A 15335-nucleotide genomic window follows, 5' to 3' on the forward strand; every position below is an offset into this window, starting at 1 on the left:
CTGGTGACTATGCATGCCATGGGAGATGTCCAACTTCACTTTTCTTGTTCATCAGACCACTCTGTCACCTGTCTTGCTGTGTGTACTGGTGCATTATCATCCTGATACATGGTACCACCTTCAGAGTACAATGTCTGAACCATTGGGTGCACATAGTCAACGTTCACACCTGTTCTTACTGGTGGAATGTGCAGTCAGTGAAGATTGGCCACCAGGCTGCAAAAAATATAGCCATGAAACCTCCAACATTATATTGGCCAGTGTTTCAGTTTCATTGTCCAACCCCACAGAGTGGTCTTATGAACAAGAAAAGTGAAGTTGGACATCTCCCATGGCATGCATAGTCTCCAGATCTGAATATTATTGTGCCACTTTGGGGTGTTTTGGAGGAGCGAGTCAGATAATATTTTCCTACACCAGTATCATGTAGTGACCTGACCCCTGATCTGCAAGAGGAGAATGGCTCAAAATGCCTTTGGCAACTGTGCAGGACTTGTATATGACAATTCCAAAGACGAAATGCTCTATTGGCCAAAAAAAGGAGGCCCAACACCATACTAACTGTGGTCTAAAACCAGGTGTTTCAGTTTTTTTGTCCAACCCCTGTATATAGGCTATATATAATCTTTTTTAAACAATAATGAAAATTCCATATCCAATTTTTGGCGAGACTTCCGGTTCAATACCAACAATAACGATGTGCAGTAAATGGTAAAACTGTTTGCACTACAAACCAGAATGTTCATAATTAAGATAATACATTTAAATAATATGGTAAGACGTGCTAATTTGCAATATCAAGCAGCAAAACGAGCTTATTTGTGGAAAAAGTAAGGTGGATAAAGCCAAATGTTCGCCACCAGATGGCCACAACGTACGCCATGTCGATGAACTTAAGGTAACCTATACGATACATTTGGAGCCACTGTGCTCCTTTTCAAAGCTTCGTTTAATATTCACTACAATTCAATAATAAGTTAATATTGAGTAACTTACATTTAGACGTAATATTGCCAGCTACTTCGTGTATTTTTGCTCCGCCGACAAAACTAATTCCAAACGAAGTCAAAATAGAAATTTTTCCGGGTATGCGAGCAACAGTTGTTCATGAATGAATCAATGTTTTTAAACGAATTGTTTTAGTCAATGACTCACTCAGAAACTTGTCGCTACCAACTGGTATAGAAAGTAACTTGCAGAAAGAGAAAATCCTAAAATAGCCACACCAGAAATACACGGACTAAAACAGTTAAGTCTGACGCGCAAAACACAGTCAAGCGGAAAGATATAAACAGTGCGGATGAAACCCCGTTCTGTCAAAAGAATTTGAGAATTTGAGGTGCGGGACTGTGGTTTAAATCCCTGTTAATTTTTTTTTTATCTGTCAGTATATTCGAGGGTTGAGTGTGTTAACCAATCTGTTTGTCATTTATAGGCTTTTATTAAGCAACACAATGGTTCTTTATTTAAAAAAAAATCACGTCACAATCAAACTCAGATTTTTTATTTATTTTGAATATTTTATTAATGTGTAGAAAATGTATTAAAAAAGGAACTATACAGCACATTTTCAGTTAAACTAGAGCTAATTTGATCTGTTACAATAATATCCAAGGTTATCTGACAATGTGGTTAGCGAGTTAGGGACAAATGTCTCAAAGACCGTTCTTTTGCACACATTAGCTGCTTAATTCATTAGTGTTCATGCTAAACACATTTTCCAAGAGCCATAGAGGTAAAGGACAAGCAGTCAAACATTTTTACTGCTCTACAACATCCTCTTAGGTACAAAAAGTAGGGGATTTTTACAATATCATAATAAAATGAAACAAATGTATATGAGAGTGGTAAAATGACCTAGTTGCCTGGATAACACAGAGTTGTGTGTAACATGTTTTTAAGTGTGTTCCCATGGTGAATGATGAGCTATGAGTGGTTTGGTGGATGGGAGGCATGTCAGAATGAAGGGGACTTGAAGTGTCCCCACCATATGCTGAGTCAATGAATAATGAAGGAAAATCTGCTGTTTCTCTGTTGAGTAGCTGTCTCAATCAGTCAACACAACACTAAAGTCTCTATTCCTCTTTCAGAAATGACTACAGAAGGTCTGTTTCACTGTGAACCCACAAACAATTAGTTTTCTGACGGAAACGGTTAGAAAACATGAGAAAGAACACACATTTCCACCCATGTTCTCTGCAGAACAGTAACTGGAGAAAATGATGCCTTCTGGCGCAAGCAAAATGTGAGTATTTTTCAGTGTTAAATGCAATTAGCTTGAGCTGATTAAGAATTTACTTGGTTTTTAGTTCCCATCCCAGCTGTTGCTACACTCTCTAATCTTACCCCTCAAAAAGAACAGGAAAAAATAGAAGCAAAGGAAAAGGGCAGAAACTCTTTGAAGACATCATAGTGCCGTCTCTCAGAAGAGGCTCATTAGGAGATTTGCGACTATGCGGAACAGGTGTTGAGAGTAGCAGAACACCAGAGAACTGAAGAATATTTGTCTACAGCCTTACAGAAATGAGTAGAGCATACAGATATATCAAAGCAGAAGAATCAGAAATTTTAATTTTGATTTTGGAATTTGGGACCAATTACTAATATTTTCTGTGGTGACCATAACATTTAATGTTACTGACATCCATTTTTTTTTTTCCTAACAGCAAACAGGTTTGCTTCGTTTTGTATGGAAGTCCATTTCCACCACTGAATAAAAAATAAAAGGTAAATGCAACTTTTTATCTTGCAATTCTAACTTTTTTTCTTGCAATTGTGAGTTTACATCTAAATTCTGCCTTTTTTTCTCAGAATTGTAAGATATAAACTCTCAACTGCAAGTAATAAAGTCAGAATTGCGAGATATAAACACAATTCTGAGAATATATCAGTCTTTTTTTCCCCTCAAAATTGGACTTTATAACTCGCAATTCAAAGAAAATTGCAATTGAAGTCAGAATTGCAAGAAAATTGAAGTCAGAATTGCAAGAAAAAAGTAAGAATTGCTAGACAAACTCGCAATTGGCAGAAAAAAAGTCAGAATTGGGTTTTTTATCTCGCAATTTTGACTATATTTCCCACAGTTGCAAGTTTTTATCATGCAATTCTGAGAAAAAAAGTCAGAAATGCGAGATACAAACTCTCATTTGTGAGATAAGTCAGAATTGGGGGGTTTTATCTCACAATTTTGACTTTATTTCTCACAATTGTGAGTTTATATCATGTTATTCTGAGGAAAAAAGGCAGATTTGTCACTTTAAATCTCGCAATTCTGACTTTATAACTTGCAATTGAGATTATATCGTGCAATTCTAAGAAAAAACTTCAGAGTTGCGAGACAAACTCGCATTTATGAGAAAAAAGTTTGAATTGTGAGTTATCTCACAATTTTGACTTTATTTCTTGCAATTGTGAGTTTATTTCATGCAATTTTGAGAAAAAAAGTCAGATTTGTGACTGTATCTCGCAATTCTGATTTTAACTCGCAAGTGCAAGTTTATATCACGCAATTCAGTTTTTATCTTGCAATTCTGACTATTTCTAGCACTTGTTCATTTATATACAGTAATGCAATTCTGAGAAAAAAAAGTCAGAACTGTGAGATAAAAAGAAGCAAAAACATTTTTTCATTTTTATTCAGTGGCAGAAACTGAATAAACTTCCATAGTTATTCCTTAAGCTGAAATGTAGAATAAAATATGGATCTTTAAAGTGTTTTTAATTTTAAGACTTTTAGAATATCTGTATTATGCATAAAATTGTTGAAAATAAACCAATATCTACAGTAATGTTTTACTGTTTGTTTCCTTATTGTCAACAAATTAATGCATAAAAAACTAATTTCAACTTCAGCGATGCCAGGAGTTAATTAGACAATTAAACCAATCTAATTCACAAATGAGAGAGAGTAATATGCTAGTAGAAAAAGAAATATTATCTTGCTGAGGTAAGAGTTACATTGTATGAGAAAGGTTTCTAAAAATATGACATGGTCGTACTCTTTCACAAATCTTTCAATTACTGTACAAAATACACTGAGGCCACGTTAAACTACAGAAAAAAATAATATATTCTTGTCAGGTACAAAAAGGCAAAAGAAGAAAGACTATGTTCTAAGTTGCACTTGGAGTGCATTGCTTTTGTGACCTTTTGTGTGTACATCAAGTCTTGAAAGCTCAAGCCTGACTGCTTGTCAGCAGGTGTCTGTCCAAGTCCATTTTACAATGACTATGCATGAAAGGAACAGAAGATCTATGAAAAGAACCCTTCAGATGGTCTTCACTCTGCATGTACTACTGCAGTGCAAAACACAGACTGCAATTCTCCTGCACTCACCTATGAATTGCTAATAACCTAGAGGATTTACCAAGACAAAGAGGGACACCATTACTTTTTCAAGTCTACAGGAACAAAAACACTCAAAAGCATGGAGTGTGAGACATAACTATGTAAAAATTCTCCATATGAGTTTTTCATATGTACATATCAGTGCTTTCAGGCCAGTTTATACGTTAGAAAAAAAAGAAAAACTCTGTAGGAAGTATTACTAATCCGCCCTGCACAAAATTGTACACTTTAAAATGAAATAAAATACAAATAATATCAAATATGGGGCAAATTATAGCAAGAAAATCATGATCGTTCTTTTTTTTTTTCTCAGATCAATCTGTTTTGTATGGAAACTTGCTTCCGACACTGAATAATTTTTTTTAAAGGTGACTTTTTATCTCATAATTCTGACTTTTTTTTTTTTACCAGAATTGCACAATACGAACTTTTTCAACAGTTTTGACTGTTTTCTTTGAATTGTGATATAAACTCACAATTCTGAGAAATTAAGTCAGAATTGTGTGATATAAACTCGCAATTCTAATTTTTTTTTCTCAGAATTGCGAGTTTATATCTTGCAATTCTGACTTTAAAACATGCAGTTGGGAGTTATTAAGTCAGAATTGCAAGATATAAACTCACAAATCTGAAATTTTTCTCAGAATAGTGCAATATAAACTCACAATTGTGACCTTTTTTTCCTTAGAATTCAAGTTTTATAGTTATTAATCAGAATTGTGAGATGTAAACTCAAATTTTTTCCCCTCTCAGAATTGGACTTTATAATTGCAGGTTTGGGTTTATATCTCACAATTCGGAGAAACAAAGTCAAAATTGCAAGAAAAAAGTCAGAATTGTGAGAAACAAACTCGAATTTGCGAGAAAAAAAAAGTCAGAATTGAACGTTTTTATTGCAATTGTGAGATTATTTAACAGAATTCTGAGAAACAAAGTCAAAATTGCAAGAAAAAAGTCAGAATTGTGAGAAACAAACTCGAATTTGCGAGAAAAAAAAAATCAGAATTGAATGTTTTTATTGCAATTGTGAGATTATTTGACGTTATTCTGAGAAAAAACATCAGAATTGTAAAAATAAAAAGTCCCAATAACCTTTTTTATTTTTTATTCTGCGGTGGAAAACAGGCTTCCATAGTTTTGACCTCAGATACTGAATAATTCTTTGGTTTCTGAGGTTTCAATAATAATAATAATAATAACGTGTTATTTGTGTTTTTGTCTCGTCTTTTCCAGAGAACCCTTCATCTGCAACTTCATCTACTGCAACGCTTCAACAGTACAATGGCCAACTGTTAATGTAAGTTAAAATATGAGATGAAAATGCATTTACAGTTAAACAAACATTGTTGGTTTCAGAGTGCAGTAAATGCAAAATATAACACTGTAATGGGTCACATGAATCAAAACGGACCAAAAATCATTCAATTACTTTTTTTAAAGGTATTTCTCATCATTTATAAAAATAGAAGCATCTCATTTTAACGGGCATTCATTTTCTTCTAAAATCTTTTATCTCAAAGGGAGAAATGATCTCTTTTCTTCACTTAATGATGAGGTTTTTTCCACAGGCCTCATACTGTAAACGTGCTCAAAATACCAAACCCTACCTTGTCTTCAATCTCCCGGAACTGAACAAATAGCATTACACATATAGAAAGTCACCGAACCTCAAGGTTTACAATTTACATCAGACATTCGTCGCAGGGATTTTGTCATTCGAAGATTTAAATAAGTTACACCGCTCCTTCTGTCCTCCTCGCCCTGTTTAAAAATAGAAACAGCTAGTAGGACGGTAGATTAATGGGTGGACCTCCTCCGCTTGCCACTGATGCTGCGGTAGTTGAAAGGTCTCATCTTCATCTCCACAAAAGGGATGGAAAACTCGTGGCCTTTCCAGTGATACCAATTTATACCCTGCCGAAGTCAAACACATAATGTCAATACACAAACAGTTAGGACACATTGTCATATGTATAGATAGACACAGAGACAATATTAAATTGTATTAGCATCTTAAATGTAAACCCTTTCATGTTCATACAACTTAAGCATACAATTGTTACGAATCCTATGTGGTTCAAAGAATAATGAATTTGAGGAATAGACCGATATTAAAATCCTAGCCAATACTAATAAATACTACTTATGTGTAGTATTTATGTACAAAATTGCTGAGCAATTCAATGTTATTGCCACTGAAATGTCTCACAAAGAACACCTCTCAAAACAATATTTCTCCTGTAAAAACCTTTATTAGTTTTCAGACTGTTAACCTCTGCTTCTATGAAAAAGTACCACAGATACCAATGGGAAATATGACCTTATCGGTTATAATAAGCTACACCAAACCCCTAACGCTTGGGAAAAAGCTGAAATGAAAGTAGACAGTGAGACAACAGGACATGACACAATGCAATTGAGCAAGGACGGATCTAGAATATTTTTACCACTGGCCTGTGAATCGCACATACTGAGCTTTATTTGCTTTCAGTTAACTTCAGAATGCTTCTGCATGTTTCCTGTCTTTACAACGCCTGCCCTTGCAAACAAAACCACAAACAATGAGTCACAAAGCACAAAGGCCCTGTAGGTGTAAGATCAAATTGCCGAATTAAGATAATGAGCAAGGTAATAAGTTCCTATGAGATTTTTCATGTGTAGGCAGTTTGGGCCTTCTTGAAGTTCCAGATACTGTATAGGCGATGGAAACAACCCTCGTATTGAGGTGGGTTCAGGGGCAAAAAAAGGTCAGTTGGCTATCATAGTGTAGCGATCTTTGAAGCACAGCTCACACAGAAGCCACTTTCAGACCAAACAGCTTTGTGTTTGCCAACATGGCGAAACTATGTGACCAACTTGAACTTGTTGCAAAATCTGTAATGTTTTGCTCTTACGCAATATTCTCAACCTCTAAAATTCAGATTGAAACAACTGGATTTTGCATGCCAAAATTTGCAGAACAATGATAAATGTGACTAGGTCTGTTATGATTTCTCTGTTCGAGTACTTCATTATAAAAAAATCTGTCAAAATACCGAAAGTGTTAATAAAATGCATTAAAACGTTTTCTAAGGCTGCATGATATATTGAACCCATTTTTAAAAAAATTCCAATAAAGAGCAGCACCATTCACAGTAAATGCTGCCCCACACAAACAATTATTATTTACATGTGTGGAGCATCTCCAACTCCATCTCTGCATATTGCTGCATATTGCTCTGCGATTTCAAAATAAAAGCTCTGGGTTTACACATTTTGATGTCCACATATTCAAGAAATGACAGTGACTGCAGCATTTCTGTTGTAAAGAAATAGTCAGATATTAAATATTAAGTGGACATTTGAATAATATTAAATGTTGTTTAGTCAATATTACGAATAAAATCATGCTGTAAAATGTAAAAACAATCGTCAGGCTGTTGATGTAATGCATAATGTAAGTTCTATTGTTTATAATACATTATGTATTTTTACAGTTTTGTTTAATAAAACCATTTCATTACTTGCTTTTGATACTTTATTTGAACCAGTTCTTATTGCCTCATTGCTATAATATGTGACCCTGGACCACAAAAACAGTCATAAGGTTAAATTTTACAAAACTGAGATGTATACATCACATGAAAGCTCAATAAATAAGCTTTCTATTGATGTATGGTTTGTTATGATAGGACAATATTTGGCTGAGATACATCTATTTGAAAATCTGGAATCTGAGGGTGGAAAAAAATCAAAATACTGAGAAAATCACCTTTAAAGTTGTCCAAATTAAGTTCTTAACAATGCAAATTACTAATCAAAAATTACATTTTGATATATTTACAGTAGGAATTTTACAAAAAATCGTCATGGAACATGATCTTTACTTAATTTCCTAATGATTTTTGGCATAAAAGAAAAATCAATAATTTTGACCCATACCATGTATTTTTGGCTATTGCTACAAACATACCCCAGCGACTTAAGACTGGTTTTGTGCTCCAGGGTCACATATATGTATTGAAGTCATTTTAAAGGAAATTTGCTTAGGTCTGTTTTTATTACAAAAAAGAAAAAGAAAAAAAAAAAAGACTCAATTAATAAACCGATTACTTACTTACCAAAGTAATCATTAGTGACAGCCCTAAATGTGACCGAACATTTAGAATCATTATGTGGATACACCAGACATTCAAATCTATTGCTTAAAACTACCTGGCTTACCTGACTATGTCTGGACTCTCCATATTTGCCATTAAGGTTGGCTCGATGACAGTTTTTGTACCACCAGGCTCCTTTGTAAGACAATGCACAGTTGGTGACAGCGATATCATTGTCCTTGTCCTTGGTAGAGAAAGGTCTGCTCTGGTGGTAGCTTAGAGAGTCACCTGAAGTAAAAAGAGAACATAATTATACAACTAATAGGCTAACATATCTAAAACCCCTCTGAAGAAATCATCTCTGGGGTGTTTTAAATAATTAAACATATCAAAAACAAATTATAGTTGAGGTCAAAAGTTCACATTCCCCTTTTAGAATCTGCAAAATGTTAATTGTTTTACCAAAATAAGAGAGACCATACAAAATGCATGTTATTGTTAATTTAGTACAGACCTGAAAAAAAAGATATTTCACATAAAAGATGTGTACATATAGCCTACAAGAAAAAATAATTGTTTAATTTATAAATTCGACTTGGTTCAAAAGTTTACATACACTTGATTCTTATTATGGTTTGCTTACATGATCCACAGCTGTGTGTTTTTTTTAATTTTTTTTTATTGATAGTTGTTCATGAGTTCCTTGTTTGTCCTGAACAGTTTAACTGCTCGCTGTTCTTCAGAAAAATCCTTCAGGTCCCACAAATTCTTTGGTTTTCCAGCATTTTTGTGTATTTGAACCCTTTCCAACAATGACTATATGATCTTGAGATCCATCTTTTCACACCAAGGACAACTGAGGGACTCATATGCAACTATTACAGAAGGTTCATACGTTTACTGATGCTCCAGAAGGAAGAACCATGCATTAAGAACTGAGGGGGGCACTTTTGAACAGAATTAAGACATGTACATGTAAATTTTTCTTATTTTGTAGTTAACATATATATATTTTTTTATTTAGTACTGCCCTTCAGCGGCTACAGAAGATACTTACACGTTTCCCAGAAGACAAAATAAGTTAAATTTACCCTGAACTTCAAATTCAAAAAGTTTTCACCCCCCAGCTCTTAACACATGGTTTTTCCTTCTGAATCATCAGTGAGCGTTTAAACCTTCTGTAGTAGTTACATATGAGTTCCTCAGTTGTCCTCAGTGTGAAAAAATGGATCTGAAAATCATACAGTCATTGTTGGAAAGGGTTCAAATTAGAGGTGGGCCGTTATCGGCGTTAACGTGCTGCGTTAACGTGAGACTCTTATCGGGCGATAAAAAAAAATATCGCCGTTAATCTATTCTCAAAGTTGGATGACCTTCACCTTGATAGTTTAGAGCGGATGTCTACCTAGCCGAATTGAGTGTATGATGATCCGTGATCCGTACGGACCAAACTGGTTTGGCACGCATGTGATTCGCGGATTAACTGTTAAATTTAACCATCATAGAGTAAAAGTTTATAATTGGCACATGTTTTGTCTTGCCAATTTACCAATTCAAACAATTTAAAAAGGGAACACGCACGCCGACGCACACACCTGAAGAGAGCACGCGCACAGAGAGAGAGAGAGAGAGGCGCGATTCACACTGATTCCTCTGATAACTTCTTTTTGAACGGAAACACACATACAAAGTTATGTCTTAATACCCGTTTTGGTATTCTGGTAAACACAGTCGGTTATGTCTTCAGTGAACCGAAACAGCTGAGAAAGAGATGCGTGCCAATAGTCGGTACGTGCATTATGCCTTAAAGAGACAGCATCCTATAAATACCTGCAGTGAGAAGCACTAGTTATTTTACAATTAATTATTAAATTTCCGCACCTGAATTCTAGAGTTATTGATTTTATTAGTAACTTTATGTTGTATTCATTTACACTTGATATTTGTGTAATTGTTCTTGTTTTGTTACTGACTTTATTAGTTCAGCTAGTAGTGTTTGCTGTGGATTAGAAGTAGCCTACTTAAAGTAAGCATTCAGTAATTAGTAAAAAACAAACTTTTTTTGTTTTGTTTTGTTTTGTTTGTTTTTTGCTGATCCGAAAAATGATCCGATCTGTGACTCCAAATCCATGATGTGATCCGAATCGTAAGTTTTGTGATCCGTTGCACCACTAATATCCATGCCCTTGTGCATCTGTGTATTAATCTGCAACGCGCACGTCGCACAGCCTTTTACTCAGAAGTAGGCTACATGCAGTGTGGAAATAGTTGGTTACACAAGTTTGTATAGTTAATTGTGTTGTAAATGCAATTGTCAAGCAGTTTGTGATGCATTTTGGAAACAGGAGATGGGCCCCTGGTCTAATGCGCCACCTGGCTTGAGAAACCCGTTCTCAAATAATTACTTTTAGTCATTATTTGGTTAGCACACATATTCTGAATGCCTTCAGCAGAATTCAAATTAGCCATTTTAATCTAGATTAATCTAGATTAATTCCAAAATTAATCTAGATTAAAAAAATTTATCTATGCCCACCTCTAGTTCAAATACACAAAAATGCTGGGATCTGAAGGATTTTTCTGAAGTACACTAGGCAGGTTAACTGTTCAGAACAAACAAGGGACTCATGAACATCTATCACTAAACAAAAAACACAGCTGTGGATTAATTAGGTAACAACACTGTTTTAAAAAAATCAAGCTTATGTAAACTTTTGAACAGGTCATTTTCATAAATTCAACTATTATTTTCTTTTGTGGATTAATTTAGGTAAAATAATTAACATTTTGCAGATTCTGAAGTGGGATGTAAACTTTTGACCTCAACTGGCCATTCAATGTATGTAAAATAAATGCCCAAACATCCTCCAGCCGCACCTGCGGTGCCATTATACTCTCCTATCCGCAGTTTGTAGAGGCTCTTGGAATCTCCAATGGAAAACCTGTCATAGTTGGCATATACAGACTCCTGGCCGTCTTTCATGTCAATGCGGAGCTCGTAACGACCTTGAGCTGCAATCTTCTGAATGTTGTCCAAGCCTGGATGGAAAAATAGAAAAAATGTTATGAGGAACACGCCTAGAATACTATCTACCATCCATACCATTTCATCCCTGTGTTCCAGCCCTTAACATGTGAAAATGTTGTCTTCAAATATGGTCCACACTGATAAGAACCCATAATTTAATATAAAAGCACTGCTCCTGTTTGGTGGTCCATCTCACTTTCTATGTTGTGAAGATAAGGCACAAAAGAGCAGATAAACAGTCTGTTTATTGAAGATAATCAAATTTTTGCAGTGGAGAAACGTCCTGTCTGGCTAAAGACACAATCACTTTTTGATAGCGTAGATGTCTCCTGATAATAGAACTCCATCTATTTCCTGAGTATCTACAAGGATGTGCCGTAACTCTGCACTGTAACTAAGCCCTTAAACTCACCTCAGGATTTAATGCCACAGAATGAACCTAGGAACCAGAAGGGTGATGAACTGTAACAGTCCGAATTACCAGAAATGGCCAAAGAGCATCTTTAAAAGCGGCCATTGTTGTAATGAGATTAGCTTAAAAAAAAAAAGCAAGAAAAACTCATTAAATAGCTGCATGCACACCATTTTTTTACTGACCCAATCAGTACAATCTCAGCAAGAGACTGTGTTTTTACTTGATTAAAATCAGCCAGGCATTACACTGCATGATATCTAAAATATTACAGAATTGTATCACTTTTATCACCATTTTGGGCTAAGTACTGCACTTTAACGGCACACTGCACATTTTTATTATCCCACGGCATTGTTTTAAGCATTTACCTAACAAAGTTTTGTTAGATTTATGCTTAAAACAGTGAAAAACTATTTTTTAGTAATCAACTTAATTAAAATAAATAAAATAAATAAATAAATATTCATTTAAGATCTTCTCTGAAAACGATTCTTATTATCTTACACAATTTTACTTCTCAGGTAAATGTACTGCATCAGGTTTTTTTAATACTGTAAAACAAGATAAAAATACTAAGTCACAATTTTTTTTTTTTTTTTTTTTTGGCAGTGCAAAGGGAAGAAAAATGAACCATTTTAAACCATATCATCACACCGGTTAATGAAGAACAGGTTGTACGCTTCGTATTATAGCATGATTTCCAAGCAGAAACTGAAAATATACAAAAAATTAGTCCTGCGTCCTCTGAGGAAAACCACTCTAATTTTCAAATGTGTTGCAAAGAAAATTGCATTTTTTTTATCAGTTCAGGAGGGCTGAAATGAAATCTCCCAGAACGGCGTAGTGGAGTCTATTACTTTTCAGAATGACTTTGTGCCTTCTTCCATAACACCGTATCTCTATAGTACTGTCCTATCTGCATGGTTGAACTCCAGCCCCATTACCTAAATACAGCATTCAGGAGTAACTGAGTGTCATGACCAGGTGAGGAATTATAAGGAGAGCCCAGGGACCATGCAGAAGTGAGAAGCACCATGGGAAAGCAGATGTGCTCTCTACTTTGAATGCTTGAATGGAGCAGGGCAGCACAGTTCGTGTCTGCCAGGTTGTGTGGCTGATGAACAGACAGTGTTTATGGGGGATGTAGGTCAGGAAAAGTTTCCAGATAAAAAATTAAATGTGTGTAGTACATGCTATTACTATGTAGAGATATTCTCAATAATTCAATATACCAGGGTGACTTACTTTTGAAAATTCAGGGCCACAATGACAGATTTCTTTATAACATAAATTATTTGTTTTTTTACTGAAATATGTAGTAGAAAAACCATGAAAGATTTACATTATTTTGAAAATTTTGGACTATGATTTCAATGACATTAAATGGTTGCACTCTGTGAGCTACTGACGCTACTAGTTTCTATTTTTTTACCGCAACACAACTGATACAATGGCACATTGTGTGGCTTTAGGTCGTAATTTTCAGTTCGAAGGGCAACAAGAGAAGCGATGTAAATCTTCACTGCCTTTCCTAGTGATAAGATGAGGAAAAAAGAATATGAAGATGTCTGTGGATGTATAAAACTTCCTAAACACCCGTGTCTTTATTCTCTTTAATTTAGGTCTGATGCCTTTTGGTAGACACAGCTACTGAAATAGCTTACAAACGGCAGTGTCGAAAAATGCCAGATGCCATCCTGGCAGGAAGTAAACATGCAACACTTGTCATGACACCGCAGTCATTGAAGGAGTTTTTCAGCATGAATTTTACTCGATATCTGGGGGCGTTTAGACTCCTTGAGGGGGAAAAATCAATGGTATGGCATTTGGTTTAGGCCTATGATTGTATCCATAGCCTCCTGTAGGCTCTTTCAGTAGCTGTAGTCATCGTATCAGTATTTTATTCTCCGAAGTGTGTTGCAGTAAAAATAGCAACAGGTAGCGCCAGTAGCTCACCAAGTGCAACCATTTGCTGTCATCGAAATAATGACTCCCCCCCCATAGTCCAAAACAATGTGGAATTTTTAAATAACGTAAATCTTTCATGGATTTTCTACGACATATTTCAGTAAGAGAAATGTTTAAGTTATATTAAGCTATATGCAAGTCTTAATACCCGGGGTTCCCTTTAAATATTATGTTTAAATGTCTCTTATGCTCACCAAGGCTGAATTTAATTGATCAAATATACAGCCTTACATGATTAGTCTTACATGATCCTTTAGAAATCTTCTAAAATGCTGATTTGGTGCTCAAGAGACATTATTGTCTGTGAAAATGGTTGTGGAGCTTAATATTTTTATGTAAACCATTTTTTTTTTTCTCTTATATTGCTCAGAAAGTTAATAAGAAATTGAAATCTTTTGTAACATTATAAATGTCTTCATTGTCACATTTAATCAATTAAATTCATCCCTGCTGAATAAAACTATACATAAAAAAACACTTTTGAACAGTTGTATATATCAAAATATAACATAAAAATAAAATAGGCTGCTTTATTTTAATATGAAACTTGATGGGCACAAACAAAATATTTTTTTTTTTTCAGAAATGAATGACAAGTATGGCACCATTACAAAAATAGCTTCGCTTTACATAACAGCTCAGTTGAAAAGCCAAAGACTCAAGTTGTGATAGCATAAACGCCCATAAACAACCTACAGTTAAACCCTATTTCCACCGAACACAAGCAGAGCGTCACACTGTGGTAAAACTAACTAAATATATAACAAAAGCGCTCGTCTGTGACGTAGTCTATGCAGAATAGACTATTAAATCACACTGTGGTATTACAGAGCTACAGTAGAATTTCTACTGGCCACACAATATATACCACATAGCCCTGCTAATTATTACTAGGGTAAGAAGGCATACTAGTGATTAGTGTAGGTGCATTTACAACAATTCCACTCCAACATAACAGTCATGAAGTGATTTCATTATTGTAGTTATGTTTGAGTATATAGTGCATGAAGAAGATGCTTTTCAAACGTACCAATGCAAAACTGCCACAGACTTTCAGCTCATAAGCTGAAATTTTTCAAATGAGCTCCTTCCACATATAAATGTAGTTATCCAGGCGTAAATGTCTGCAGAGGCATAATTTGTAGTGTTTACTTTTTATCTGTAACTGAGACAATGCTTTGAAATCCATGCCGAGCACAAATGCTGTTTTTTTGCCCATGATTTTTAATGAATATAATTATAGCTTTCTAATAAGATTTATGCATCAGGGATAAAAAGGAAAAGGCGCTCCATTGTTTTCCATCAAATTGGATTTTGATGAAAATAATTACCGGATCATTTAAATAGAATCTGAATGCTCAGAGTCACCATGACAGACTGAGGGGTCCGGGAAGCACAGAACCCATACAAACACGAGATACCGTATGCGGGAGGGCACATGGAGAATTTCAAAGGATGGTGATTTGATGCAGCCTCTCACAGCGCTAGAAGACTTTGT

General features: G+C 35.0%; 1 protein-coding gene across 1 annotated transcript in view; it reads right to left on the reverse strand.

Annotated features, from left to right (window-relative positions):
• Window positions 1-1488: 1488 nt before the first annotated feature.
• The window catches only part of tnr (tenascin R (restrictin, janusin)), a 70242-nt gene continuing 56395 nt past the window's right edge, over window positions 1489-15335 (reverse strand). Inside the window, 3 exon segments of the mRNA XM_073848703.1 lie at window positions 1489-6261; window positions 8551-8714; window positions 11304-11465. Coding sequence (XP_073704804.1) covers window positions 6145-6261; window positions 8551-8714; window positions 11304-11465 — 443 coding nt within the window. The 3' untranslated portion in view covers window positions 1489-6144.

Source organism: Garra rufa, chromosome 10, assembly GCF_049309525.1.
Source record: "Garra rufa chromosome 10, GarRuf1.0, whole genome shotgun sequence".
In the NCBI taxonomy this organism is placed as follows: domain Eukaryota; kingdom Metazoa; phylum Chordata; class Actinopteri; order Cypriniformes; family Cyprinidae; genus Garra; species Garra rufa.